At 56.8% G+C, this 26,182-nt stretch overlaps 3 protein-coding genes across 3 annotated transcripts; 1 reads left to right on the top strand and 2 right to left on the bottom strand.

The window, feature by feature from the left end:
- Positions 1–3,723: 3,723 nt before the first annotated feature.
- HOXD12 (homeobox D12) lies at positions 3,724–4,742 on the bottom strand. Its single transcript, XM_075001802.1, has 2 exons — positions 4,202–4,742; positions 3,724–3,962 (listed from the first exon to the last, which is right to left on the bottom strand). Exons 1-2 carry the CDS (start codon positions 4,740–4,742, stop codon positions 3,724–3,726), a joined length of 780 nt encoding a protein of 259 aa, XP_074857903.1.
- Positions 4,743–10,631: 5,889 nt separating this feature from the next.
- Positions 10,632–12,530, bottom strand: HOXD13 (homeobox D13). The gene is made up of 2 exons (XM_075001531.1): positions 11,888–12,530; positions 10,632–11,221 (listed from the first exon to the last, which is right to left on the bottom strand). Exons 1-2 carry the CDS (start codon positions 12,516–12,518, stop codon positions 10,971–10,973), a joined length of 882 nt encoding a protein of 293 aa, XP_074857632.1. The 5' UTR covers positions 12,519–12,530; the 3' UTR covers positions 10,632–10,970.
- Positions 12,531–21,910: 9,380 nt separating this feature from the next.
- On the top strand, positions 21,911–25,222 carry EVX2 (even-skipped homeobox 2). Its single transcript, XM_075001903.1, has 3 exons — positions 21,911–22,334; positions 23,296–23,546; positions 24,584–25,222. The coding sequence occupies exons 1-3, from the start codon at positions 21,911–21,913 to the stop codon at positions 25,220–25,222; spliced, it is 1,314 nt and encodes a 437-aa protein (XP_074858004.1).
- Positions 25,223–26,182: the final 960 nt, after the last annotated feature.

A 26,182-nucleotide genomic window follows, 5' to 3' on the forward strand; every position in this document is an offset into this window, starting at 1 on the left:
TTCGGATTTAAAACTACACCCGCTCCGGCTGGAGAAGATACGGTATTTTTGTGCCACCCAAGATAAGCCACTAACTTGACCTTAACTTTGTTATGGCGCCCCTAGTATCTGGAGAACGTGAACAGACACTGTCTGGCAGCTCTCGTAAAAACTGACTGGAGAAGCGATTCTGAGTCATTTCGTTTATTGCCGCTACAGTTCTGCAAGAAAGCTTCTTCCCTCCCTGCCAAACTTTAATTATTTATGCTCTTTTAGGAAACACAAAAGCAACCAGCGTTTCCTTTCCTTAGCAAACCAGCAGAGATGAAACCCCTCTCCCAGCTTATCAGATTGAGCTTTCGGGCTGAATGAAAAGACGTCTCTGTGGAGCTGAATACATGGATAGATGCCTGCGTTGCTGCGATGCATGTGTGTTTGCTTGCTTATTTGCCCGAATATAGAGATACACGCGTCCAGAAACCTAGCGTTTGTCATCAAATACAGCTGCCTATAAATAGATGAGAATGCTGCCCTGTTTATTTAATATATGCGCCTATATTCAATAAATGCACGGCTCTGTAATTGCATTTGGATCCATCAACATGTATAAACGTGTCTTCCCCATCACACATCGAACTGGCCTATAGATTTGCATGCATGCCAATAGACATATATAGAAGGGGATGCTGTTGACACAGACACTCAGCTGAACGCGTGTGTGTCTGCAGTGTATCCTTCTATATAAGTCTATTGGCATGTATGCATATGCACCACACAGGGAGGGGAAACGTTTTATGTTTGATGTTGTTGCTTCCATACAAAATGTGCCGCTCTGAGCGCGGTCTGCGTGAGCTGGTGTGTATATTCTACGGTTATTTATATTTTCGATCCTACGTCTCCGAGCCTTTCCTTTATTTTCGACTTTCGAGGCAATCAAGAATGCAGGTTCAGAGCAATGAAGCTGAATAAATTACCCCTTGTTCTTTCCACATTCGGTCAGCCCCTGTTCCCCTCGCGCTTCGAGATTAGAAAATGAAGAAATAAAACGGTTGGGCAGTTTGTAAGTGGAGTGAGGGGAGGTGGGAAATGCGCTAAAAGAAGTGGATATATACATGTATTTTTTTTTTTTTTGCTAGACAGTGTTGGCGAGGGGAAGGGGTGGAAGGAAGCGCCAGAAGTATTGGCTCTTCTGGATTATTTCCCCCCCTAAAATAATTGCTTATGGCAGCCGAGGAACGCGCCCGGGGAAGCTTTCCACGCCCGAGCTGGCTGGATTTCTCAGCCTGTGTCGGATGGCCTCGCGTTCACAGAGCGAAATCCTCGCGCGGAGTTTTCCTCCGTCGTGCAGAGGGAACACGACCTTTGAGAAGACAGAAAAACAGCATTCGCCGGTCTGCTGACCCTCACTCTCATCCTCGGACACCTCTCCGGACCGCTCCCGCTTCCCTCTTCCCTAACACCCGCCGAGAGCTTTCAGAAACCTCGGAGCCCCAAACGGCTAGTATTTACACCCAAATGAGCGGCAGGGTCTGTTTCATTCCAACTGCCATAACACAGCAGAAAGCTGATGATTTCAGGGGAGCAAAGTTCAAAGGTGTCTTTTTAAGGTGTATTTTTGGTTTCAGAATCACTCGTCTCCCTTTAATAGATAGTTCCCGTGTCCGGCTTCCTCTCATTTTGATCCTTATTCACACGCCTCGAAGAAGCATCTTTCAGTCTATCGGAAAAACTTGGGTGTCAGCACCCGGTCTCTGACATTTTGAATGATTATTTTAACGGAAAAGTGACTCAAGATTTCGCATGCAGGTAAAACCTCGGCCTTAAAACCGATTTCTGTGAAAAAAAAAACAACCCAGAACAAAAACCAGGCAGCGGACATTTTCATCAGGATCCCTGCTAGTTTTCAAATGATAACCCCCAGTAAATGTATGTCGTTCTCGTTGGGGTCGCATTTGGCACGGAGCTCGGCGAGCCGCTGCGAAGCGCCTGCCCCATGGACGGGAAAGCCATCGGCCGAAAAAAGGGGCGCGGGAAACGGGTGGGAATCGTTTGAAACCGAGTTGGAAAACGTGCCGGGCTCTTCTCCACGCGGGTAAAGGTGTTTCTAAGTGGAGGTGCGGGCACCGGCCAAACGCGCGGACGCTTTTGTCTCCAGAAAAACGTAGATCTGGAAAACGGGCAGTGGACCAAGCCGGGTGAGAAGCCAGTCCTGGGGAGAAACCCCCGCCTCGATTCGGCGGGTTTGCAGGGTTTCCCAGTTGCTCTGGCCCAGGCAGTGGGTGCCAAGGCGCGGGGTGGGAAAAAACTCCGCGCTCGCCTGCAGGAACCGCAGCTTTGCGCCCACAACAGGGTGTTTGCTGGTTTGTTTCATTCCGTGTAGCGTTGAACCGGGCCCAAGGCACAGCGACCAGCTCGAGGCCGCCTAGGCTGAGCCCCGCACGGGCCGGCAAATGGACGATCTGCGGCAAACAAACCCGCAGGAGAGTTTCAATCCCTAGGCTGGAGCGGGCGGCCGGGAACAGAGCGGAGGGCGGCGTGGCCGGGGCAGGGGGTGCCCTAGTTTGAAAGGGCCGGAGCAGTGCAATTGCCCTTCCTTCTTTCTGGAGAGGGGGGACGGCGGGGGGAGTCCAGCCCACTTGGTTTCTGATCAATGGACCCAGCCAGCACCCGATCCCCAACGTGCCTGGGCGAGGGGCGTTTTCCTGCGGGCGGCTCCGCCGCAGCGCGTTTGGGGCAGAGCCGCCAGGCCACTTGGCTGACACAGAGAGACAAACAGCGTTTGCCTCCACGCAGCACCTCCTGCTCCCTTAAGCGAGCGGGCGACTAAGACGATCCGCCTTCTGCCCGGCTGCCAGCCGGCGCCCAGGGCTGGCGCTTCGGGGGATGCCCGCAAGACCCTGCGGCCAGCGGCGCCAAGGCCTGAGCCGGGATTTTCCAGCCCAGGGGCGCCCCCGAGGTGCACGGCCGGTTTGCCCCGGGCACCCCAGGCGCTTCGCCTCCCCGTGCCGCCGCCGAGCACCGCGGGAGGGAGGCCTGTTCGCCCCCCTTTGCAAACAGGGGGCAGGAGCTAACGCCCCGGCCCCGGCCCCGGCCCGCGGGGAAGGAGGCAGAGGCAGAAGGTGCTCCGGGCGCACCGCGGGGCCGTGCAGTCGGGCCCCGCCAGCCCTGCCCCGGCGCGCGGGCCACGTGCCCTGGTCAGCTGCGCGCCGGCGGGCGCTGGGCTCCGCCAGGGGGCTGCTTCACACCGGCTTCGGGTGTCCTAAACGGGCCCCCTAAAAACCAGCTTCCTTCCCAACCAGCACAGCCCCCGGCCCCGCGGGCGCGCACTGCCGCGCGGGTCACCCGCGGAAGGCACCAGCCAGGGTTTCCGTGCTGAGCACCAGGCCGGGCGCTGGGCCTTTATTTTGCTGCAGAATTAGGCTTACATACAGTGGGGGAAATTGACCTCAGCCCAGCGCCGCTCATCCTCCGAGCAAAGGGGCGGGGGGCAGGAGGAGATCGGTACGAGAGAGGGAAACCAGAGCTCAGAGCGGGCAGGGCGGCGCTCGGCGCGGTCTCTTGACGGGCTCCCTTCCTCCTCTCGGCCCGGCAGCCGGCACCTGACAGTCCGCCAGGGCCCCGGCGGGGCGCGGAGAGCCGCTGGCAGGCGCTTTCCCGAGCCTACCGCTGTTTCCTCGGGAAGCCTCTCGGCCCCAGCGATGCAAGAGACCAGTTCCGGACGGGAGCGGCCGGGCCGCCCTGTCGCTAGTACAAGGCCAGCGCCTGCTCCCGCAGCACGACCCTTTTCTTCTTCATCCGCCGGTTCTGAAACCAGATTTTCACCTGCTGGTCGCTTAGGCGCAGCCGGGCGGAGAGCTCCTTCCTCCGCTGGCGGTTAATGAACTCGCGCAGGAGAAACTCCTTCTCCAGCTCCGCGATTTGCTGCTTCGTGTAAGGTTTCCGTTTCTTCCGGACTCTCCCCTGGGCGGGACACCAGGGCAAACCTGCAACACACACGGCCAGACGTTAGCGGGCAGCGGGGCCGCAGGCCCGCAAGCAACTCCCCCCCCCCGCCCCCGCAGCCCGCCAGGGCTAGGCTGGTCCGCACCTCGGCCGGCCGCAGAGGACTAGCCAGGCCGTCGGCGGAGCCCGCCTCTCCCCAAGGAGGAGCCTGGCCCTGGGACCCCTCTGCGCGCGGCCAGCCGCGGGGGTCCCCTGGGGAAGGGAGTGATGGGAGCATTACCGTCCTGCCCGGGAGGGCTCAGGCAGGGCTGCGCTGCCAGGTTCAAGGTGCCCGGATTCTTGAGGTCCTCCCTTAAGCTCGCAGCGGAGGAGTTCCCGTCAAAGAGCGCCGAGGAGGCGGGCAGAGCCCGCTGCAGGCTGGCGGGCTCGTACTTCCCGGGCGCTAGGTGGGCTGGGGGAGCCAGGCTCGGGTCCTGGGCGAAGCAGGGCCTCTGCCCGCACCTCTCCTCCTGCCTGGAGCCCGCGGCGGGCCCGTAGGACTTGGGGCTCTCCTCCGAGCTCTCCTTGCCGCCGGGGGAAGCCAGGCCCGAGCCCGCCAGGTAAGGAGCCTGCGCGGAGCTGCCGAAAGCGGGGCTCGGGGCCGGAGGCGAGCGCGACCCGGCGCAGGTCCAGGGCAGCGAGCTGCGGGGGTAGGACAGGGCGGGCAGAGCCGCCAGCTGGCTGCCATTCGGCCGCAGGTTAGGGAAGTAAAAGGGGTCCGGCGCTTGCAGGTTCAGCAGCGACCCGAGGTAGCCAGACCTGCAGGGCCCGCGCTCGCACATCTCCAACAAAGGGCTGCGGCGGGTCCTAGCGCGGTATTTAGTTCCCGCCGGGAATAAGCGGCGCGGCCAAAGCGATTGGAGGAAATTTTGCATACAGGTTCTCCCGGGCCGGTCAGGGCAGCACCGCCTCCGGCGCCGAGCCCCTCTGCACAGCATCCGAGAAACCCCCGAAACATGCCAATCCCCCCTGCCAGGGGGAGGGGAAAGCTTCTCCCCGCTCCTATAAAAGCGGCCCGAGTCGGAGCGCAAAGCTGCCGGAGCCCAGGGCAGAGAGGCGCACCCGGCCGCTGGTGCAGCCCTGGGGCTGGGGCTGAGAGGTCTCCCACGCCCGACGGGCGCGTTTCTGGTCGCCGCTGCGCCTTGTTTCTCACCGCCGGCTCCCACGCAGGGCACAGGTGCGCGGCCCTTGGCCCGACACCCGCACGCACGTGGCCCCGTTGTTACTGCGACCGCCGTTGCGGGCAGTTTTTCCGATTTGCCAACCTGGCTAACAATCACGGGACCTCTGTGGCGTCTGCTCTGGCGCGGCTGGGGGCTGCAGGGGTGGGCCTGTCCCTCACCACTGAATAAATCCTGCTGCTAGTCTGTAAAGTGCTACGTGCCTGCCGGTTTGGTTGGATACAACACAGACTACCGCGGCTATCTCTGTGTCACTATTCACCGTGAGATACCCGCTTGCAATTAAAATCCCCATGGATGGCCCGCTCTGAGCGGTACGATTCTGGCAGTGATCCGCCCTAACTCGAGCTGTAGCTGTCTGTCCCTTTCAGCTGTATGAATCTTACCGCACAGTGATGCGCTGTGCTCTTTACAATACAGCCCTAACTTCCATTCCCCCCTTCCCCGTTTTTAAAACTAAACCGAGTTCCACTCTTCCCCCGGGCGGGTTTCCTAGGCAGGGTGCTTTATTTCTGACGCTATCAAATAAAACAAAGGCGGCCCAAACACTCTGCTTGCATGCGGCGCGAGTGCGTTTTTCAGCGCAGGGTTTCTTTCGTTGCCCACGTTTTCGCAAGTCGGGGTTATTAACAGCGATGGGCGGGGGGCGGGGGGGGGAGCTAGGAATGAATTGGGAAACTCGGAGGGAACAGGCTGCCTCTGATGCATGAGAAGCGGAGATAGTCGGGAGCAAGTGCGGGCCGCGAGCGTGAGGTTGGCTTGCGGACAGTCAGCACTTCCGAAGCGAATTAAAACTTCGGGAGCGTCCACACGGCGCGCGGCCCGCCGGTGGCCCAGGGCGACGAGGGGAGCGGGCAGCTTTGGTGGGGGGGTCTTTGGAGGAGCCATCGCTTAATGCAGCCAGGCCGTCTGGCTCCGATGGAAACACGCCACGCAAGTGGTGCCAGGAGCGCGAGAGGCCGGACACCACGCAGCAGGAGGCGGAAGTGGTGAAACGTGGGCCGCGTGTCACAGGACAAGGCTTCAGGTCCTCTCAGATCTCCCCGAGCTCCCACTTGGCCGGCTGCGGTCTCCAGCGCAGGCGCTCGGCAGCTTTCTGCCCGAGGTTTCCGGGGTCCAGCCCTGGGGCAGACGCTCCTCCAGCTCGGAATCCTTCACCCGGAGCAGCCCTTCCACAGACGGATTGCAGACGTCAAGCCGCGACTCCCTCGCCTTCCCCCGGCTCCATTAAAATACCCTGCCCATCACGAAAGGCTGTTCCCCCTATTATTGTCTCGTGAATCACAGCGTCCGCCTCGGCTGTAGTTCTGGGAGGAGGTCCGAGGCACGGGCAGGCCGGCTTGGCATTTTCCTAATGAAATTTGTTTTTCTGTTTCATGGGGAGTTGGGGTAACTGATACAGTAATTTCACCGCCCAGGAAGCCAATCTCGAAACGGTTACTCTCCAGATTACCGGCCGAGACCACACACGACCACACAAGCGTCGCCGGAGGACATGGCTGACCACTGCCCTTAATTTTTATTGTTTGACTTACGTCTGCCCATTGAGTCGCTTTGATATACTTATTTGTTTTCGTTTTCCAATATGCTGGGAAATAGCCGGGAAGCGTCCAGTTCTCCTCTGCGCTAGTTTCATAAAGAAAGCTGGAATTGCTTCTAGGCTCTTGGAAGAAAAGAGGGGGCAGTTGTATTTCCCTGCAGTGGAAAACGAAATAAACCCCCCAAGACTAAATCTGAGCTCTGTTACCTCAAAGAGAGGGGACGCTTCACACTAGCTGTACGGTGTTAGAGCAACCAGGGCTTTTCAAGGAGCCTGAAGCTCATCTCTACATGTAAATTCATAAGAAATATGGGAAGAGAAAGCTTAGCAGCAAGAGCACGCAGCAGGGGTATTTGCAGCTGCAGAAAATAGTGAGTCGTAACAGAGAAGAACCCGTGTTCGCCTGTATTCTAATAAATACAAATGGGTAGAGGAATAGCTCAGTGCTTTGAGCATTGGCCTGCTAAATCCACGGTTGTGAGCGCAATCCTCGAGGAGGCCATTTAGGGGCCAATAGATGCCTGGGATGGTGCTTGGCCCTGCCAAGGGGGCAGGGGACGGGACTAGGTGACCTCCCGAGGTCCCCTTCCAGTTCTAGGAGATGTGTATCTGCGATTTAAAAATCAAATAAAGCAGCGGTCGCGCCGTTAGCCTCCATGGCGGCTGGGCTGCTGGGCCAGCACATCATGGTGCTGGGCCCGTCTGGCCAAAAGCGGTGCCTCGTGACCTTCAGCCGAAGCCCCCGGCCCTGCTGAGAGGAAAGCAGCAGCGACCCGCAGTCTCGTTGGAGAGTCTGATACCCTCCGCTGCGTGATTTACTAAACGCGCGTCCGGCGAGTCCGCTTTGTGCTAGAGGCGTAACGGGCCGGCCGAGCCCTTTGCCCGCGGTGCTGTGGGCTGAGGGCCGCCCCCAGCCCTGCTTGCAAGGCCGACGCCTTTGATTTCCCACGGACGTGCAACGTGCGGGTCAATGTTCTCGCGCGGTCTCCTTCCTGCGGCGGAGACGCCGCTCCTGGGAGGAACTGCAGGGCTGCCCCCGCCTATTGCAGAGTCCGTCCAGCAGATGGCAGGATAACCCTATTCATCGGCGAGCCCGGCCCTGCCCGGCAGCAGGAGTCAAGATCAACGGTAAACGCAGGGCCGCCGAGTTCGGCGCTCCCGACCGGCGTGGGATAAAACCGCGTCTAAAGCAATCTCTGGCCATCCGCCTCCTCCTGCTCCTGCGGGTGAGCAGCTCACTCCCCAGCGGGGACAACGCAACGTCTTTCGGCACCTGTGTCCCCCTCGGCGACCAAGTACACACCTCCCACCGAGCGGCGCAGGGGTCATGCTGGCCGCGCCGCCTTTCACTAGCCCGAAACCAGGCACCGCGCACAAGCTGGCCCCTGGCAGCGCGACGCAACGCAGGCTGCGCGGGGAAGGGCGGCGGGTGCGGTAGGCTTCATTTACTCTTCCAACCACCTGCGCTGGGGACCTCGTGCGGAGCCCCGAGGCAGCGCTCCAGCCTTTCTGCAGAAGCGTTTCTCCCTACCGCACACGGGACCCATTTGAAATAGTGCCTGGGAAGGCCCTTCCCAATGCAGCAGCAGAGGGGAGCCCCGCTAGTCCGCGTCCGCAAAAGCAACGAGAAGCTGTGGCACCTTGCAGACAGACAGAGGTTTTGCAGCAGGAGCTTTGCTGGGCAAAGACCCGCTGGGTCGGATGCAACGCGCACAGGACTGCTGGCTGTCTGGCAATGCACCCTCGCATCCGCCCCAGCGGGTCTTTGCCCGCGCAGGCTCCTGCTCCAAAAAACCCCGAAGCGCGCTGCAGTTTTCTTTTTCCACGCTTGAGATTATTTGCGACCCAAAGGAAAATCGACCTCCTCCCGCGGGGCCGAGTTGGTAACAAGTTCCGGAGCGCTTCTGCTGGGTCCCTGGCCTGCAGAGGAGAGTGGTAATCCTGGCTGACGCTGCACCTCCCTCTCCCGATACAACTGAGCGTGCAGCAGAAAATACCCCCGTGGCGCAGAGCGCCGGGCAAAACGGAAAATACGCGTTAGAAATAATCTAGCCAGGGCCTGTTTCTCCGTTGAAAAGGGTTTCCTAAAACAGGACGAAGAGGGTCTAAGAGAGGGCGAGAAAGGAGGTTTTTAAAGGTCTAAAAGCCCCGTTGATCAACAGAGAAGATTCAACGCTTTTTTTTCTTTGGACATTTACATCAAGTTAGAGATTTTATGTTCCCCCAAAGTCTCTTATTTTCCCAGGGAAACGAATCCAAGTTGGCACCTGGCTTTCAGCGGAGAAGGATTTTTTTAAAGTTAACAGGAAGGTGGCGGCGGGTGGGAGTAAGTGAAAGCTTAAAGCATGGCTGAACGGGTCAGTTTGCTAAAAGAGCGGGTCGCTTTCGGTCCTCCCCGCGAGTCGCGCCGCACAGGAGCGTGAACAGGCCGGCTGCAGCCATCGCGCGGGGATCCGTGGAAACAGCGCAGGACTGAAAATAAGCCGCCTTTCTTGGCGCAGCGCGGCGGAGCCGAAGTTGCTGGAACCCACGATAAATGTGCCAGGGAGCAAACGGGAGCCAGATAACCGCTTTTACTCATTACTCAGTGAGCTAGCAGAGCAAAGAGCCCCCGTCCCTGGGCGGTAGGGCTGCGGTCCTTGAGCATCCGAATTGCTTTTCAAAAAATAAACACGCAAGCCGTAAAAGCAGCCTTCCCACAATGCAGCCTGCGAGACGCCCTGCTGCAAAAATAAAGGCGAGTCTCTTCCGCTGCTAGCCCCTTGAAACGAAACCGGGTTACGAAAGATGTCCTAAGGAGAGCCCGGCAAACTCCTTAACCGCTTCGAAATCGGGCCCAGCGCGATGCCGAGCAAACGCAGACCTGAAAGCAAGAAGCTCATCCGGTTAACGGGGGGCTCCCCGCAAACTTAAGAACCAAGGTGTTTAGACGCAATCGGCCGCTATCATAAATAAGCATAGTTCGGACAGCAGCACGTTGTAATAATTACACGCGGCGCAGAGATGCAGAGATGTCCCCTTCTCTCCGAGCAGTAAAGCGGCTTGTACGATCAAAATCAGCGCTTGGGTAACATAACAGGCACACTCAGGAACTACCGGAACTAAAATACCACGGCCAGCCCCTCTCTGCTCTGTATCAATTGTGGCATCTTTCGAAAGGCACCGTTCAGGGCTCCTTTCGGTAACAGCCGGGCATTTGTGTTACTTGACGGCCGCAGCAAGCTTCACTTTGGGAACAAAAAGTTTTCAGAGCACGTGGGAGAGAGAAGGTGGAGAGCCGCGGGTGTTCAGAGGAACAGGCTAATACGGTATCCAACACAAGGGATAAAAATACACAGACTTTAACACACAGGTCCTCAATATGCTCTTTGATTAAACATCGGAATTCCTTTCAACTGCGTGTTCCTAGCATGAAACTAACTGGCTCTGCATAAACTTACAAAAGGTACTTGTGCCGGACAGCTGTACTAACCAACAGCAAATTACAAACTTAGAAACTGTATTGTTGGAAGTAATTGTGTGAGTCGCACTGGAATAAATGCAGCTGGATAGTCTACGTCGTTAGTCTTTAAATTAGGGAGTAAGAAATCATTCATCTGCAATAACCGAGAAGCAAAATCCTTAAAAAAAAAAAGTGGGATACACCCATGGAAACAGCTGAAGTTAAATATGTTTTCGTAGTTCCAGTCTGGCTCCAAAAAACATTTGTAATGAAAAAAAAAAATAAAAAAACAAACTCCCAGCTGCATAAAAGTAGCTATTTTCACATTAACAACCACTCACTCTGTCTGCTGGTGGCTCACTTTATTTTAGACCGAGAACAGAGTCGTAATGAGTTCTTGTAATTCCAAATTACACATTATTATTATTTTTAAATCTGCATCGTTGTGAAATTTATGATACCAAATCACAGCTGACAGTCTTGGCACCCGGCTATTCAGAGACAATTTTTACAGAGAGAGAAAAAAAAAAACCAGATAAGTATTTAAGAAAATTATATGGTAACTGCTCCGCATACTTAAAGTCGTTTATACTGGCCTAGAGGGAGGAAGAGAAGATATTAAAATACAAACGAAAAAGAGAGAAAGAAACAGAACTACAAAGTCAAGATTTGGCAGCATTCTCCACGGACCGGGGAAAAACGCTGACATTAATTGAAAGCGAATCACAAAACCTCGCCGCCGTAGGAAGGGGGTAGGAAATATTAAATATATTTTCAAGTCTTTTCAAAAGTCTTTCGCTGATGGTGAATTGCATTTAGATTTCCACCACTGTCCACAACCAATGGATCAAGATACATTGTCCTTCAGCTTTGAGACTATTTTCTTATCCTTCACCCTCCTGTTCTGAAACCAAATGGTAACTTGTCTCTCAGACAGGTTGGTGGCTGCGGATATCCTTCGCCTCTTGTCCTTGTTAATGAACTTGTTAATGGCGTATTCATTCTCGAGTTCTTTGAGCTGCAGTTTTGTATACGGCACCCGCTTCTTTCTTCCGCGTCTGTAGACACACATATCCGGCTGGTTTAGTGCAACGTCCCCTGTTGCAAAAGACATTAGGCGAAAACATTAGAATTTTATTACAGGCGTTTAAATCTTAACCGATACTCGCCGGGCACTGGCTTTCATGGGCAAATAAATAATACTAGGTTGTTTACGGCTTATTATTATTTACACATCCACATTAGTTACACGCTATTAAAGCACGAAGTTCTTGATGGTCTGTCATCCTTCCCAAGCTTCGTGGTAGGGAGTTTCGCCAGGGATGTTCTAGTGTGTGTGTGCGTGTGTGTGTGTGTGTGTGGTTACGTGTGTAAAGTGCACAGAGAACTTTGTGTGTTCCCCTGCGCCTGTTTGCATGTGGTTTTTGTGCATGGGCAGGCTCACGGCACGCAGTTTCCTGCTCCTCTGGAGCGAGTCCTCAGGGCTGGCCTGAAACACAGCTAAATCACCAGCCTTGGAGACACCAACGTGCACGTCTTCCCCAGACGCCGAAGGGACTCAGAGTCCGCTCCTTAGAACAAATGCAAACCGGCCAGCGGGCGACTGGGCTGCGGGATCTACCACCCCGGCTGGAAACGCAGAGTGTGACCCCAAACTACTTCCCCCTACCCCGGGCGGCCGCGGGCGCAGAGTGAGCAGGTCCAGGCCGGCTAGGGAAACCCAGGGCGGGGAGTCAAGGCCGCCCATCGCTCTCCCTCTCGTACCTGGAAAGGAGGATTTCCAAAAATGGGAGCTCTGGGCCTGGTCTTTGGCACAGTACACCTGGCTGTTCCAGCCATTAGCCAGAGTCCAGGACTGGTAGCCCTCCATGGAGATGTACGTCTCGTGCCTCGGCTCCCCGGAGCCGAACGTGGAGACCATGTCTAAGTACCCGGGGACGTGCTGGTACGGGTTGGTGTAGCCCTGGTAGAAGGACACCTCCTTGGCCCGGGAGGAGACCTCGTTGGCGGGCACGCTGGTGCTGGCCAGGCTGGAGACGTCCATGTACTTCTCCACGGGGAAGGCGCCCAGCGAGGCGTGGGGGGAAGACTTCAGGGCGTTCTGCTGGATCCCGACGCCGTGCGACATCCGGCAGCTGTAATATCCATTGCCGAAGTGGTAGCCGTAGCCCAGCGCCGGGGTGGCCGGCGGGGCGGCGGAGCCCGGGCACTCCTTGGCGGGCGGCTCGGAGCGCGCCGCGGCCCCCGGGCGCTCCGGGGCCCCAGCGTAGGCGAAGCCGGAGGCGGCGGCCGAGCGGCCGGAGTGAGCCGCGCCGAAGACGGGCGAGGAGAGGAAATTCCGGCACTGGCCGGAGGCGCCGCCGCCGCCGCCGCCCTCGCCCCTGAGTCCTTCCATCGCCCCGCTGGCGGCCCGGCCCGGCTCAGCGCCCCGCGCCGGCCATGGCGCACGGCGGCGTCGCCTCCAACAGGTTAGATCATTGTGGTACGTTTATAAAAACGGAGCCCAGGTTGGGAGGGGGCAGGGCGGGGGGCGGCCTGCTCCGCATTAGGCTGCCGGAGGCCGGGGGCGCCCCATAGGCTGCCGAGGAGCATGTGATCCTCCAGGCGCAGGAGAGAGTCGGACCGGGTTAGGCGCGGCCCCTCGCCTCCCTCGCTCAGAGTTCGCCGGCCCCGGCCGCGGGCGCGTCCTCCGCCCCGCGCCGCGCCCGCGGGACGGGGAGCTGGGCGGCCCCTTCCTTGCTCACAGCGGCCGCGCCGGCGGGCTCCCCCTTCCCCCCCAGCGGGGCTTCCCCCCCCTCCCCCAGCTCCGCCCGCCTTCCAGCGCTGCCCAGGCCGGGAGCGAGGGAAGGAAGAAAACGCACAAGCCCCGCCGCTGCCGGCCCGGCTGGGTTAACCCTGCGGCCCGGGCGGGGAAGCGGCTCCCCCGGGCAGGAAGGGAGGGGGGGCGGGAAAGGGGTCGCCGCGGGGTTTACTCCAGCTCGCGCGGGAGAGTTGCCTCTTTCCGAGACTTAGGGGGATCGCGGCTGCAGCCGCGGAAAGTTGCGCCGGACTGGCAGCGCCATTGTGTCCTCCTGCCCCTGCTCCTCCGTGGGAAGCGTCACCCGGGGCGCCCCGAACTCGCCCTGCCCTTTGGAAGGAAACGCTCCGTTGCTGCGGGACCCGGCCCCCGCTTTGAATGGCTAAGGGGCGCTCCGCGGCAGGCTCCTGCTGCCGTCTCCTTGCGGAGTGAAAACCTTTGCGTGGGTATGTCCGGGTCGTCTGAAATGCAGCAGGAAAGGCAGCGTCCTGCGGGCGCGGAGGGCCTGTGTGCACCCGCAGGGCCGTTCCCCTTATTTCGGAAGAGTGAAGTACGTAGACATAGACACACGTGTGTGTGTGAGGTCGCAGCCACGCGAGCCCACGCACGCGTGTGTCAGTTGCTGATTGCCACTAAAACCCGCGGTGTGCGGAGTGCGGAAGATAAGCCGGGGAGCCCCGCGGTCTGCGCGCCGCACAAGATGTTACACCTGGGACTGATTAGGTGCGGCTTTCTTCTGGGGGTGTCAGTTCATCCGGCGGTGACACTGACCAGTTACAACGCCGCGTTTGCTTATCAATATTCTGGTGCTGAGAGGAGCTTTCCAGGGCTGTGGCAAATCTTTCTGTCGTCCGAGCGCCACGAGTGTGTGGCGGTTCTGAACTGCAAAGAGCCCAAAGGGCAGCACGGTCTGGAAACATCGGCCCGGCTTGCTCGGGCTGGCTTCCCCCAGCCTTCTGCTCTGCCTTGGGCTTGTTCAAAACACTTAGCACGCTCGCTTGGACGTGAAATGCAACCAGTTCCCACCGGGAAGCCTCTCCGAGGGGAAAGGAAGCGAGCTGGTGAACTTTAAATGATAACAGAAATGTTTTGCAGGCTAATGCACCACCCGCCTACCCACCCACACCGACACCCCATACCCACCCACCCACACAACACCCCATACCCACCCACACCGACACCACATACCCACCCACCCACACCCACACAACACCCCATACCCACACACACACCTCACACATACACACACCCTAACACCACTCACTCACACACATCGACACCGCATACCCACCCATCCACACACACACACCGACACTACATACCCAACACCACATACCCCCCAGCCCCCCACACCCCGACACGACATACCCACACACACCGACACCACATACCCCCTAGCCCCCCAACACCACACCCACCCCGACACCACATACCCACGCACGCACGCACACACACACACCCGACACCACCCACCCACCCCAACACCACATACCCACACATGCACATACACACACACACCCTGACGCTACGTACCCCCCCCCACACCGACACCACATACCCACACACGCACACCGACACCACATACCCACACACACAGAGTAAAAGACTCAAAGAAACACAGCGATTTCATATTGGACGTGATTTTGCTTCGCCAGTGAATTTGCGTGGATGGTAACAGCGAAGGATCGCAACCCCCGGGGGTATTTTCTCCACCCCCGGACAAAGCGCCGGGAGCTCTCTATTTAGCCCTCGCTGAAGAGAGTTGCCCGAGCAAACGGGCCACTTCCAGGGCTGCAATCTCAGGTCTTCCGGCGCTGCGGCAGTCTGGCAATGCGGCAGTTTCTGGAAGTGGGGTGAGGAATGACAAACCGGTGCCAATAATCACAATAACAACCGCCTGGCAAACACCAGCTCGTGTTCATTAGCTCCAGCCACTTAATCGCTAGTAATCTTTCCTGAGCAGGTAAGAAGTCAAATAAACAAACCAGCCGGAGCTGCGAATGTGGCTCGGTTATAAGCCGGCGCAGTGTTTGTTCCGGGATGTAGAAGGTGCCTGAGCAGGGAAGTGGCTCCTAAGGACACAGGTATAGACTCGGTCCTTTCCCAGGGAGCAGAACGCGAGACCCTGAGAGCTTTGGGAGGGAGAACGCGCCGCGCGCTGGCCAGGCCCGCTGCTCTGTGGCTGCCTGGCGCTGCCGCGGGTCTGGCCAAGCAGGACGCGGCCGTGGTGTCTCCTGTCACCAAATAGAGCACGTGTGACGGCTAAAGCAGCAGGAGCTTCAGGCGCAGAGCTTCTCGCCTGCTCAGCCGGGCTGCCCCCCCGCCGATCCACCCCTAATCAACGTCCTACAGCGCAAGGCACCAAAGACGAGTTCCTCCTCCCCGGTGGCAGAGGAGTAGCCGAGCTGGTCGCGAGCTCCAAGACCCGCAAGAGGTCCCGCGGCACCTGATGGGTTAGCGGAGCATTAGGAGCACGAGCGTTGCCCGCAAAAGCTTCTGCTCGTCCTCAGCGGGGTATTTCTCCAGGCCCCGCCTTGGCAGCCCAGGTCTCTGCACGCTGGTTTGGGAGCGCTAAGTTAAGCTGCGCGTCGTGCCCTTGTGCGAGGCGTGGAAAGCACAGCCGAGCCTCACTCTCACGCCTCGCGCGACAGGCTGTCACGCAGGGGACTGAAAATGATGAGCTCATAAGCCGCCGGCTCTTGATACCCTCTGAAAACACCTCCCCCCTTTCCACGCGTGACGATTTGTTGCTTTCACTTTGTGGGACGCCTGGGGGGGAAGGAGACACAAAGCGAATTAAGGCTAATTAACTAATCAGCCCCCTTCCGTAGCTGCCTCGCAAGCGTGGCAGGGAGCAGCGGCAACTGACAACTTTTGGTAGCAGCGCCTCATGGGGGGGGGTTTCTTTGGGCTCAGGCGGGGTACAGAATAACTCCCCTTCCCCCTGGCGTATAGTAACCCGGGGGGCTCGTTGAGATCAGATCTGCCTGAAATCTTCCATCGAAGCATAACCCGGGCATCCGGCTAATAAACGAGCGAGGTAGCCGCAAACTGGAAAGCTCCGGAGCTTTTCTCCGACAGACCGCGGCGAAAGTTTAGGGGGGGATCTGCGGGAGTGAGCAACCAGCTCTCGGTCCTCATTAAAGGTGCGCATTGAGTCATTGTTGGGTTAGTCGCTTTCCCCTCTGCCCAGCAAACGCAGCCGCAGCCCTTCCTTCTCCCCGCTTTCATTTCCCCCTTCGCCAGCCTGCCCTGGGGTCTGTCCTCTTCTTCGCCACACTTGAACCTCGGTCTTTATTTGGTGACAGGTATCCGAGAGGGAGTCGGGTTAGTCTGTGTCTTCACAAACGACAAGTCCTGTGGCACCTTAGAGACTGACAGATATTTTGGAGGAGAAGCTTTCGTGGGCAGACGTGCCCACGAAAGCTTCTCCTCCAAAATATCTGTCAGTCTCTAAGGTGCCACAGGACTCCTTGTTCTTTATCTGGGTTGCCCCGCTGAAGTCCCAGACTGCTGCGACGGCACGAGACGCTCCCTGGCTCAGCCTCAACAGCTCATGTGCAAAATAAGGAAAGCACCAGAAGCGTTCAACAAATCCGGGCCCTCAGTCGCGTCGGATTTCCTCTTTCCAGCGGAGCTGACATATATTTGTAAAGAGCAGGTGGGCAAAAATATTTACCTCCCCCCGACCTTTTCCTCCCACTCAAAAAAAAAAAAAGTCCCGGTAGAGCAGGAGCCAGCCGCAGGCAGGGAAAGGGTTACTTGCCGGGTAAGGATACGTGCAAAAAGCAGGTTTTCCAAATCCGTTTCACGGAGGCACAGCACGTAATTTACACAGCCCCTTAGCTTTGACCGTTGAAAGATACGTTTCCATAGACTCGTAGGAGCGAAGGGGTCACCCAGGGCAGCCTTGAGCATCGGCGAGCATCACTCTGCCCCAGTGGCGGCTGCAAAATCCAAACAGACTTATTAGCCAAAGGGATTGTTTACCAGGCTCACTCCCCAGTAAACTGCGGTACAATCGCTCGTAGCAGTGCACCAGCCCACGTTTCGCAGCGTGGCTGGGCGTGAGCTCGCCTCCCGGCCCCTGCAGGGAACTCAGGCAAAGGGCTGGGTTTGAGCCGAAAGAACTTGCTCCATAACATAACACTATGGGCTGAACGTCCCACCACGCGTAAAACTGGCCACAAAAGGACACAGGGGCCGGAACTTTGTCCTCTGGGGGGGCTCAAGGCTTCCTTTGGTTGCGCTCAAGCGAGAGGTTTGCGTGGCAGGGGAGTACATTGTTTCACAAAGCAGAGGTCATTGCAGCACGATTGTTGCAGTCCTGCTAAATGATAATTCTAGCGGTCCCCCCTGCCCGCTGGGAAGCGGAACAATTCTAAATACGTGCTCGGTCCAGAGCTAGGTGCACCCAGGGGTGTGTGCGTTTCAGTGATATCTTTCTCTAGGAGAGGATATAGGGGCGTGGGAAGCACGGTTGTCTCCAGGCGCGCTCCCAGCCGCGCCCGCATCCAGCAGCGAGTCTTCAGCAGCAATACTCAATGGGTCCCACTTTTGCAGAGTTTGCGGGGCAAGCAGAGAGCCGGTCTCCCAAGTTGCACGGTCGAGCCTTTCCCCTTCTGTCACACGCTGCGGGATCCCAGCTCCACCGCTAGGTGGCTCTGCGCGTTTTTCTGTGGAGGCTCAGAAGGCCGATGAGCGTCGGTTTGAACGGGCTTGTTTCCTTGTGGAACAAGGACTTGGACTTTCTGTCTTGCAAGACGGAAATAGCCGAGCCTGAAGATCGCTTTTTCTACAAAGCAGAGAAGAACCGTCCCACAGAAAGTGAACTGATGTCTTAGCAGAAACTTTCAGGTCTAATTGCCTTAGGGCAATACATCTCAGCTGGGGTTTTTTTCCCCCTTCCTGGAATTCGCTGCAGATCTATGAGCAAACAGAGCAAACAGGCTGAAGTTTCATTTTGGAAGTCAAGTTCAGGGCAGGGCGACGTTGTTAGATCTCAACAGACCATTTCACCTACGCCGGAGAATTCTCTCTTTTATTTTCCGCCAATCACGTCTCATAATAATTGGGCAAAGCTCAGGGATCGCTCTCTATTTGACCCGATGTGCTCCTGTGGCTACCTGTGTGAAATCAGGTGCTGTACAGGGCTCTTAGTTAGCCGAGGGACAATACAGAAAAACACAAGCAGAAGTTTTTTCACCGGCTCCCACCTGTAGCACAGCAGCTACGATTTCTCTGCTACCTGCAGAAATAAAATGCTTTACGATTTACTTGTGAACACCCGAAGTTCGGAAGGAAACATATTTAGCCAATGTTTCCAAGAGTACCTTCAAACTAGTTAAGAAGTGGTTAAAATTTCAGTCCATTTAATCGGAGGGGTAGCCGTGTTGGTTTGAATCTGTAACAGCAACGAAGGGTCCTGTGGCACCTTATAGACTAACAGAAAAGTTTTGAGCATGAACTTTCGTGAGCACAGACTCACTTCATCAGATGCTCAAAACTTTTCTGTTAGTCTATAAGGTGCCACAGGACCCTTCGTTGCTGTTACAGTCCATTTAATATGAGTTTCACTTCATTGATTTCGGCTGAGACTTTTTTTGTTTAAGATTCTTTCCAGCTAAGATGTAGCAGACTTGATCAAAATATTACCTGATGCCATCAGTAACAACTTTCAAGATAAAATAAAATCGTTGGGCTGTAGGCCTAGGCAGCTATTTAAAACTCATGAGAACAATTGAATAAACAGAGCCTAGCTAACTTTCATGCATGTTTCACCTGTCTCTGCCAATTTCATTACATTTATTTGCCTGTATAACTCTTTATAAGATATGCTAAAAGTTTTTAGTTGAACTCGTTATTAAAATAAAAAAACCCATCAGCATTGATCAAATATATCAAATTGATTTTCTAAGAATACAAAGATCAAACAACGAACAACAAATCAACCTTGATTACTATTTTTGGTTCTCTGTGCCTTAAATATTGAGTCCGGTCTGGTCTGGCTATGGTCTGAAAAAGTGGGTCTGTCCCACGAAAGCTCACCGAATAAATTCTTTTGTTAATCAAACAACTAATTGATTATTGGATGGCCATTTTGGGAGGAACGCATTGTTTTTATTATTTAATGTTTTTTTAACAGAGGGCTATTACCGTCTTTTTGGCAGGTAATTTGCCTGCCGTGAGAATGCAGCTATATTTGTACCACATTGCGCCTAAATGGGGGTACTGTGATTTAAAAGGTGCACCATACAACACTCTACCTAGCTTTCACGCTGAGAGCTTCGCTGGAGCCTGTTCCACCTGCGGCGCACCGTAAGGCGGGTGTTAGCTTTTCAGAGGCGCAGGGAGGTTTCTGGAGGACGAAGCTCTGGCGGCTTTGCAGTGCCGAGAGCCGAGTGTGGTGTCTCGCTGTGGTTTTCAGCAAACGAGACCGACCCAGTAAAAGTCTTTAAGAAAACAGACGGGGGCGCCAAAGGACAGCAATAAAGCTACCACAGACTTCCGTTTCCCCTCCTGGAACCTGCCGGGCGCCGCTCCAGCCGGGCGAGCTGGGGTCTCAGCTCTGTTTTCAGGAGGGGTGTTTTGTGCGCTGGTTGTTGCAATGGGTAAAACCCAAGTTTGCACGTCCCTGGCGCGGTGGAAAGTTTGGTGGCGGCCCGGGCTACCCAGCTAAAGTCAGTAAGGGGGAAGTTTTGCCATGTCCCATCCCGCAGTGTTTGCTGCGCTTGCAAACAGAGCGGGGCTTATCCCAGCCCCTCTTCGGTTCCCGGGGCCCCGCTGGCCTCGGCACCTCTCCGAGGCGGCCTGTCTGGGCAGCCGCTGTCAGCCGGCTAGGTCTGATTTCGGTCAAAATCCGTGCGGGGGGCTGGACTCTGTCTGCTGCCGGAGGAGCGGCGGGGGCTTTGCCGCCGCTTGCGCGGGGTAAGGAAGGCACAGATGCCCCCCCCCTTGCGGGGTTCAGATGACCCCCGGACACGCAGAGGAGCTGGAAGCGCCTGCGGGTTGTGCTACGGAGATGCAGGGCCCGGCCGGCCCTTTGCATTTCTTTTATTCCGATACGTGTTTTTCGCGCCTAGGGGCCGCCGCTCAGAGCTCCCCGCGGTTAGCGAAGAGATCTTGACCTCTGCCTGGGTGGGGGCCGTAAACCAGCGGCCACCAAACGGCGGCTCAGTTCCCATTTCCAGGAGCTGACGCCAAACCTCTCGCCAAGAGGAGGCTGGATTTGGCGAAGGCTGCCTCGGGTCGGTGCTAGAGATCTGGAGGGCTGGGAAGGGGGAATTGGGCTCCGTCTTAAAACCCGAGCAAAAATCCCCACCGCGCCCTAAGAGTCAGGCAAAAACGTGGGAATGTGGCAGACGCGTGGGACTGTGACATGAGGAGGAAGAACTTCTCCCTGGCAAAAAGCATCTCGTGTAGGTACCTCCAGGAGCTGCTGGAGGATATCTCCACCCCATCAAACCCAGACGCACAGCGCTAAAACTGTGCTCTGTGGATGCGGGGGGGGGACCCCTCTCAGAAAGCCGAGCTTGGGGGCTTCAGAGATGTTAATGACAAAGGATTTATCCTCGTTTAAATGGTGGCCACCAGCGTCACGCTTGCTCTCGAAGTTATCACTGAGGAGAGACCTGCCGACAGACTAGTCTGCTAAGCTGGGTAGCCGGTGTCCCCTACAGAGCCAGACATTTACCCCAGCCCGACCCGGAAAACATCGGAGGGCTCAGCTAAGTGATCCACAGGTAACCTGGGAGGAAGGCTGAGGAGGAGGAGCGTGTCTTTCCTGCTGTGTGATGTCTCTGAAACATCAAACTCGGGTCATTTCGTCTGGAGAGAGATCGAAAAATACGGCGCTTTTCCTGGGGAGGGCACGAAAAAAATCTGGCCGGAGAATGAAATGACAGCGCTGAGGTCCGGGGCTTTAAATCACGAGTGCGCTTAGCGTGATTTGGACATCTTTGCCTCAAATGGCACGCCCGAGACTATTTTCCCAAGAGGGGGAAAAGCACAGACTAGCTCTGCCACTGCCCAGGAGGAGAGACAGTAAAACAAGACACCATGTTTAAGGACGAAGGGAGTCCCCTGAGCCTGAGTCGCCCTCCCCAGGATTACAATAACCCCCCCTCGCCCGCTGCTCTTGTAGATACACTAGAACTGGTAGGGAGCAGCAGCAAGAGTTTTTAAAAGTGTCAGTCCGAGGAGTGCGTGGGTGTCTGGGGATGGTTGGGGGGTGCTAGGAAAACCCTTCAATAAAAGCCCTAGCGCCTGCTTGACCGAAAGGCAAAGTAAATAAAATCGAGAGGAAAGGGGGTTCTTTCCACGCAGGTCCTCTGCCCACGCGGTCTCTAGCCGCGCTCGAAACGCCGCTCTTGGAAAGAAAAGGCGTTATCTGTTATTTAGCATGTAGTTCTGTTCGAGGACAAATGAGAGAGAGGCTGCATCATTAGGACCTAAAAGGCAACAAAACAAAAATCAGAGCATAATGATGCACCTAAATGAAGGGGGAAATGTTGCACAGCTCATTTTATTAATCAGACTGTCAATTTCACCCCAGAGGCCAAACCCCAGAGCAATTCAGGCTCGAGCTGACCGCGCTAAGGACGAGAGCTTTACTCCTCACTTCTGGTCTCTCTTTCTTCCTACCTGGATATACTTGTCTGCTCAGAAGCCGCCTTCATTATCCACTGACAGAAGCTTGTGTTTATTTGCTTATAAACCTGTTACAATAAATGATCATTCGAGCAGCGTCATGCCTACCTTAATGACGAGCGCTACTTTTTGATGAATGACATTTCGGGCTAGAAAGGATGTATGGGTCATTTTGACCAGTCATCCCCTCGCTTTGGCATCCCACAATTTTTACGCCTCCCTCAAAAAGAGATAATAATATTTAGAGCCGCTCGCCGGGGTGAATGTGAATTAGCTTCTGCCGCAGCTCATCACTAGGACGGGACCAACCCGGCAACTTTGCCATTTTTTCCAAAGCGGAGATGATGGAAAGAATAAGAAAAGAGATGATCCTGATGGAAAGAGGGCTGCACAGCCCCACAGCTGGCAAAAGGCTCTCCAATTTGTCAGACGCAGCTGGAAATGCGGTGCTGGAGGCCCTGGAAAATTCTCCACACCCGGGTCGCTTGAGCCCGAGACTAACTTCCGCCTCCCTGCACGGCTCTATGGGGGACATCCCTGCCAAAGGCAAATTTGAAATAGACACTTTATTCAATCTGCAGCATCCCAGCAGCGAAAGCGGCCTCCCCGCGGAAATCCCGCCGCCCGAGAGCAGGAAGAAAATTAGCCACTACTCCGAAGTGGCTCCGGAGGCAGAGATGAGCAGTGATGTGGAGGTGGGCTGCTCAGCCCTCCGCTCCCCGACCAGCCTGAGTTCCTCCCAGCTGAAGGAAAATAATAGCAAAGGTAAATACTCCTGCACCCTCTCGGTCGAACCCGGGCGGGGCTCCGCTGGAACTTGCCAGCCCGCGGAGCCAGCCTGCGCCGTACCGCCCAGCCCCTGCTAAAACGGGACACCGGCGCCGGGAAGGGGGGAGCCGAGATTCAGGGCAACGTCTCGCTTTCTCTCCTCGGGCTCAAGCGACACATCGGGGCATTTGTAGCGTTTCCCTCCTTCCCTAGCTCCGGCTGTGGCCCTCCACCTACGCACGCACACACAGCCGGAGTAAACCGGGCCCCGTGTGTCGGGACGTGGAACCTCTCTGTCGATGTGTCCGTGGGTTTGTCTCTGCGCGGCCCGAACGTGGCCTTGTGTGCTCACACGAAGGCTCGCCCGTCGTGTGCTCACACCCGCTGGGACCCGCTGTTCAGATCCCCTCCTCGGGCCGGGTTTGAAAGAAAGCCGGGGAGTCGTTTTCAGTGGGGATTGGCAGGAGAGAGCCATCACCGGGGTGCTTGGGGGAAACACTCGCTGCTTTTGTGTGCAAGAAAAGCAAGCGACCCCAGCGGGGCAGGCGGCGCTCGGGCTGTGGCCCCACTGATTTTGCGCCCCTCGAACGAAAGTAATAATAATAATCATTAATAACCCCCCATCCCTGTCGCTCTTAGACTGAGTCGCGGACGAGAGCTGAGTGGTTCTCAACCTGGCTCTGCCTGCGTGCTCGGCCCTGGCTGACTCACTGCCGAAGCTGGAGTTCTATAATTACTAAAAACGCCTAAATTACTGAGAATAATTTGGTTATGAAGTGATTTAAAAAAACACTTTATTGATTCTATTAACAGCAGCAATTTGTAACGCTGACAGCCAGCATTAATTATCAGAGTTCCCAGCCAGACGGGTAACGTTACCTCCCGCTTTTCTTTAATACACACATCCCCTTCCAGAGGAACAAATCTTGATTTCACTCCTCGCTCGCTCCTTTGCCAGGCTATTCGGAAAGCAGCTCGGCTCCCACCACCACCACCTCGTCCTCCGGGTCGGGTCTGACCAGCCTGCACAGCAGCAGCACACTGGGCGGCTCCGGCTCTGGAGCTGACCAGGTGAGAAGGTACCGCACCGCCTTTACCAGGGAGCAGATAGCCCGGCTGGAGAAGGAGTTCTACCGAGAGAACTATGTGTCTCGGCCCAGGAGGTGCGAACTGGCCGCCGCGCTGAACCTGCCGGAGACCACCATCAAGGTACCTCCGCTGAAGCGCTACAAACGGGGGGCTAGACCATTTAAGGTGGACTTGGGAGCCTTTGTGCCGGCTGGGAACGTAAAATAGGACATGAAGCCCAATTCTTATCGACACAAAAACGCGAGCGGCTCGTCCCCTTTATAGCAAAGGAATAAACCCAGTGATAACATAACAATCGGGCGTAGAAAGAGAGAGGGTTGTCTGAGTCCCCCAAGCTTTCTTAGCTCTGTTGAGCTTTGACTGTTGGTTAGAGAACATCCGCTCTGGTCTTTCCCGTTGGGGTTGTTTCTTTCTCTGGGTGGAAGGTTTCTTTATTTGCCTTTGAATTTCCCTTCCCCTTTTTTATTGCATTTGCGCGGGGTCCCCCCGCACCCACCCACCCAAGGGAAACAAAACACCTTTAAAAACGAAGCGGAGGAATTGGACAAGTCACTAAAATTACTGATTCTGGTCATTACAATACCGATCCTGTTTGTTTTCATACCGATTCGGATCATTGTCCTACTGATTCCGATTACTGCTTGTGATCACTGCCATACCGATTCGGATCACTGGCGCACCGATTCTGCCATTTCGGACAAAAGCCCTTGAAGGCCAAATGTTGTATTATTTAAAAAGGATTTCGAGCCTGATTGGCACCAAGCAGAATCTTTTCAGTGATTTCTTCGGGTGAAATCTCCTTTGATTGGATTAGTTTAAAGGATGTGGGTAATTAGCGGCTGTTAAAAAGAGGCAGCGGGGAGCTAAGAAGCCGGGGCCGCGCAAACAAGCTGCTCCGCGGCAGAGGGCGAACCGAGGGCGCTTTCGCCCCGCGGAGGTCCTCCGGGGCTGTTCTTTTGCTTCCCCGAGCGGTAGGGAGGGCGCGAAAGCAGGACGCGCCGGCGGCGGGCCGATGCAGACAGCCCCTTGCAGCGGGCCAGGGCCGGGCTCCGCTCCGGGCTGGGGGAACAAAAGGCAGCCGGCCCTTCCCGCGGGCGCAGGCGAGCTGCGCTGCGGGCGCTGGGGCCGGGCTGAGCCCGCTGTCTTTCTCTCCCCAGGTGTGGTTCCAGAACCGGCGGATGAAGGACAAGCGGCAGCGCCTGGCCATGTCCTGGCCGCACCCGGCCGACCCCAGCTTCTACACCTACATGATGACCCACGCGGCGGCCACGGGCAGCCTGCCCTACCCCTTCCACTCCCACGTGCCGCTGCACTACTACCCCCACGTGGGCGTCACGGCCGCCGCCGCCGCCGCCGCCGCCTCGGGAGCGGCCGCCGCCTCGCCCTTCGCCGGCTCCATCCGGCCGCTGGACACCTTCCGCGCCCTCTCGCACCCCTACTCCCGGCCCGAGCTGCTCTGCGGCTTCCGCCACCCCGGCCTCTACCAGGCCCCCGCCGCCGCCGCCGCCGCCGCCGGCCTCAACAGCAGCGCGGCGGTGGCGGCGGCGGCCGCGGCGGCCGCGGCCTCCTCGGCGCCCCCGGCCGGCTCGGCCGCCTGCTCCTGCCTCAGCTGCCACAGCAGCCAGACGGCGGCGGCGGCCGCGGCGCTGGGCTCGCGGGGCTCGGGCCCCGAGTTCCCCTGCACTGCGGCGGCGCAGCGGGGCGAGAGCGGCTTCCTGCCCTACTCCGCCGCCGTGCTTAGCAAGGCCGCCGGCGCCTCCCCGGACCAGCGGGAGGAGGCGCCTCTCACCAGATAGCCCGATGTACAGCGCCGGGCACCGCTGGAACACCCCGCTTGTTGGGCAGCGTCCGCCGGGGGTGGGGGTGGGGGACTGGAACTCGTAGCCCCGCGGCCGGTCTGCGGGGGGAGGGGAGGGGAGGGCAAGGCTGCCCCGGGCGCCCCCCAGCTGACCCGTCGGGGGCAGATCCGGCCTAAGGACCGCGGGAGGCCCGCAGCCACGTGTCCGCCTGGCAATGGGGCCGGGGAGTGGGGGGGCGATTTCTGTTTCCTTCTGATTTCCCTTTAGTCCGCCTCGCGGCGGAGGCGCAGGGAGGAGCGGAGCTCCGGGGCGCTCGGCAGGCGTCGGAGACGCGGTTCTACGCTCCCGCTTTCCAACTACCCTAATCCAGGCGATCTGGGAAATACTTGAATCTCTCCGGGTGCAGGAGGTTGTCCCGAAGCATTGACCTTAGCTCCCCTTCTCCGCGTCGCCCGCCTGCTCTCCGGCTTGCCTGCTCGGGTCCTTTGGTAAAGTGGCTCATGGATTTATGTCCCATCCATGTCTATCACGCGTTTGCCTCTGCAAAGCCACCCCTGGGTAACTGCCAGAGCGAGCCGCTGCTACTGGAGGGGCTCCCTTGAACTTGAAGAAAGGCACATCAAAAACCGCCGGCGTTCCTGCCATGTCAATTCTGATGCTAATAATGTGCAGATTATGACGAAAATTGCCAATCATGTTCTCTGATGGACCTCCTTTGAATGTAGAATTGGAAAAAAGTTCCCCGCGCAGAGACCTGCTGTCAAGTACTAACAACCCGCTAAGGGAAGTCATTAGAAGAGACAGATAAGAGACTTGGTACATAAAACATTGTTCTTGGTGCATAGGATGTATGTTATTTAATGTTCTATCTGTTACCCGAAGTGATTTCGCAAAAGAAAGCCACGTTCTTATCATCTCAATTGCCAATTTTCATTTTGGTAACTCGGACGCCCCGGG

This window comes from Carettochelys insculpta, chromosome 8 (assembly GCF_033958435.1).
Source record: "Carettochelys insculpta isolate YL-2023 chromosome 8, ASM3395843v1, whole genome shotgun sequence".
NCBI lineage: Eukaryota > Metazoa > Chordata > Testudines > Carettochelyidae > Carettochelys > Carettochelys insculpta.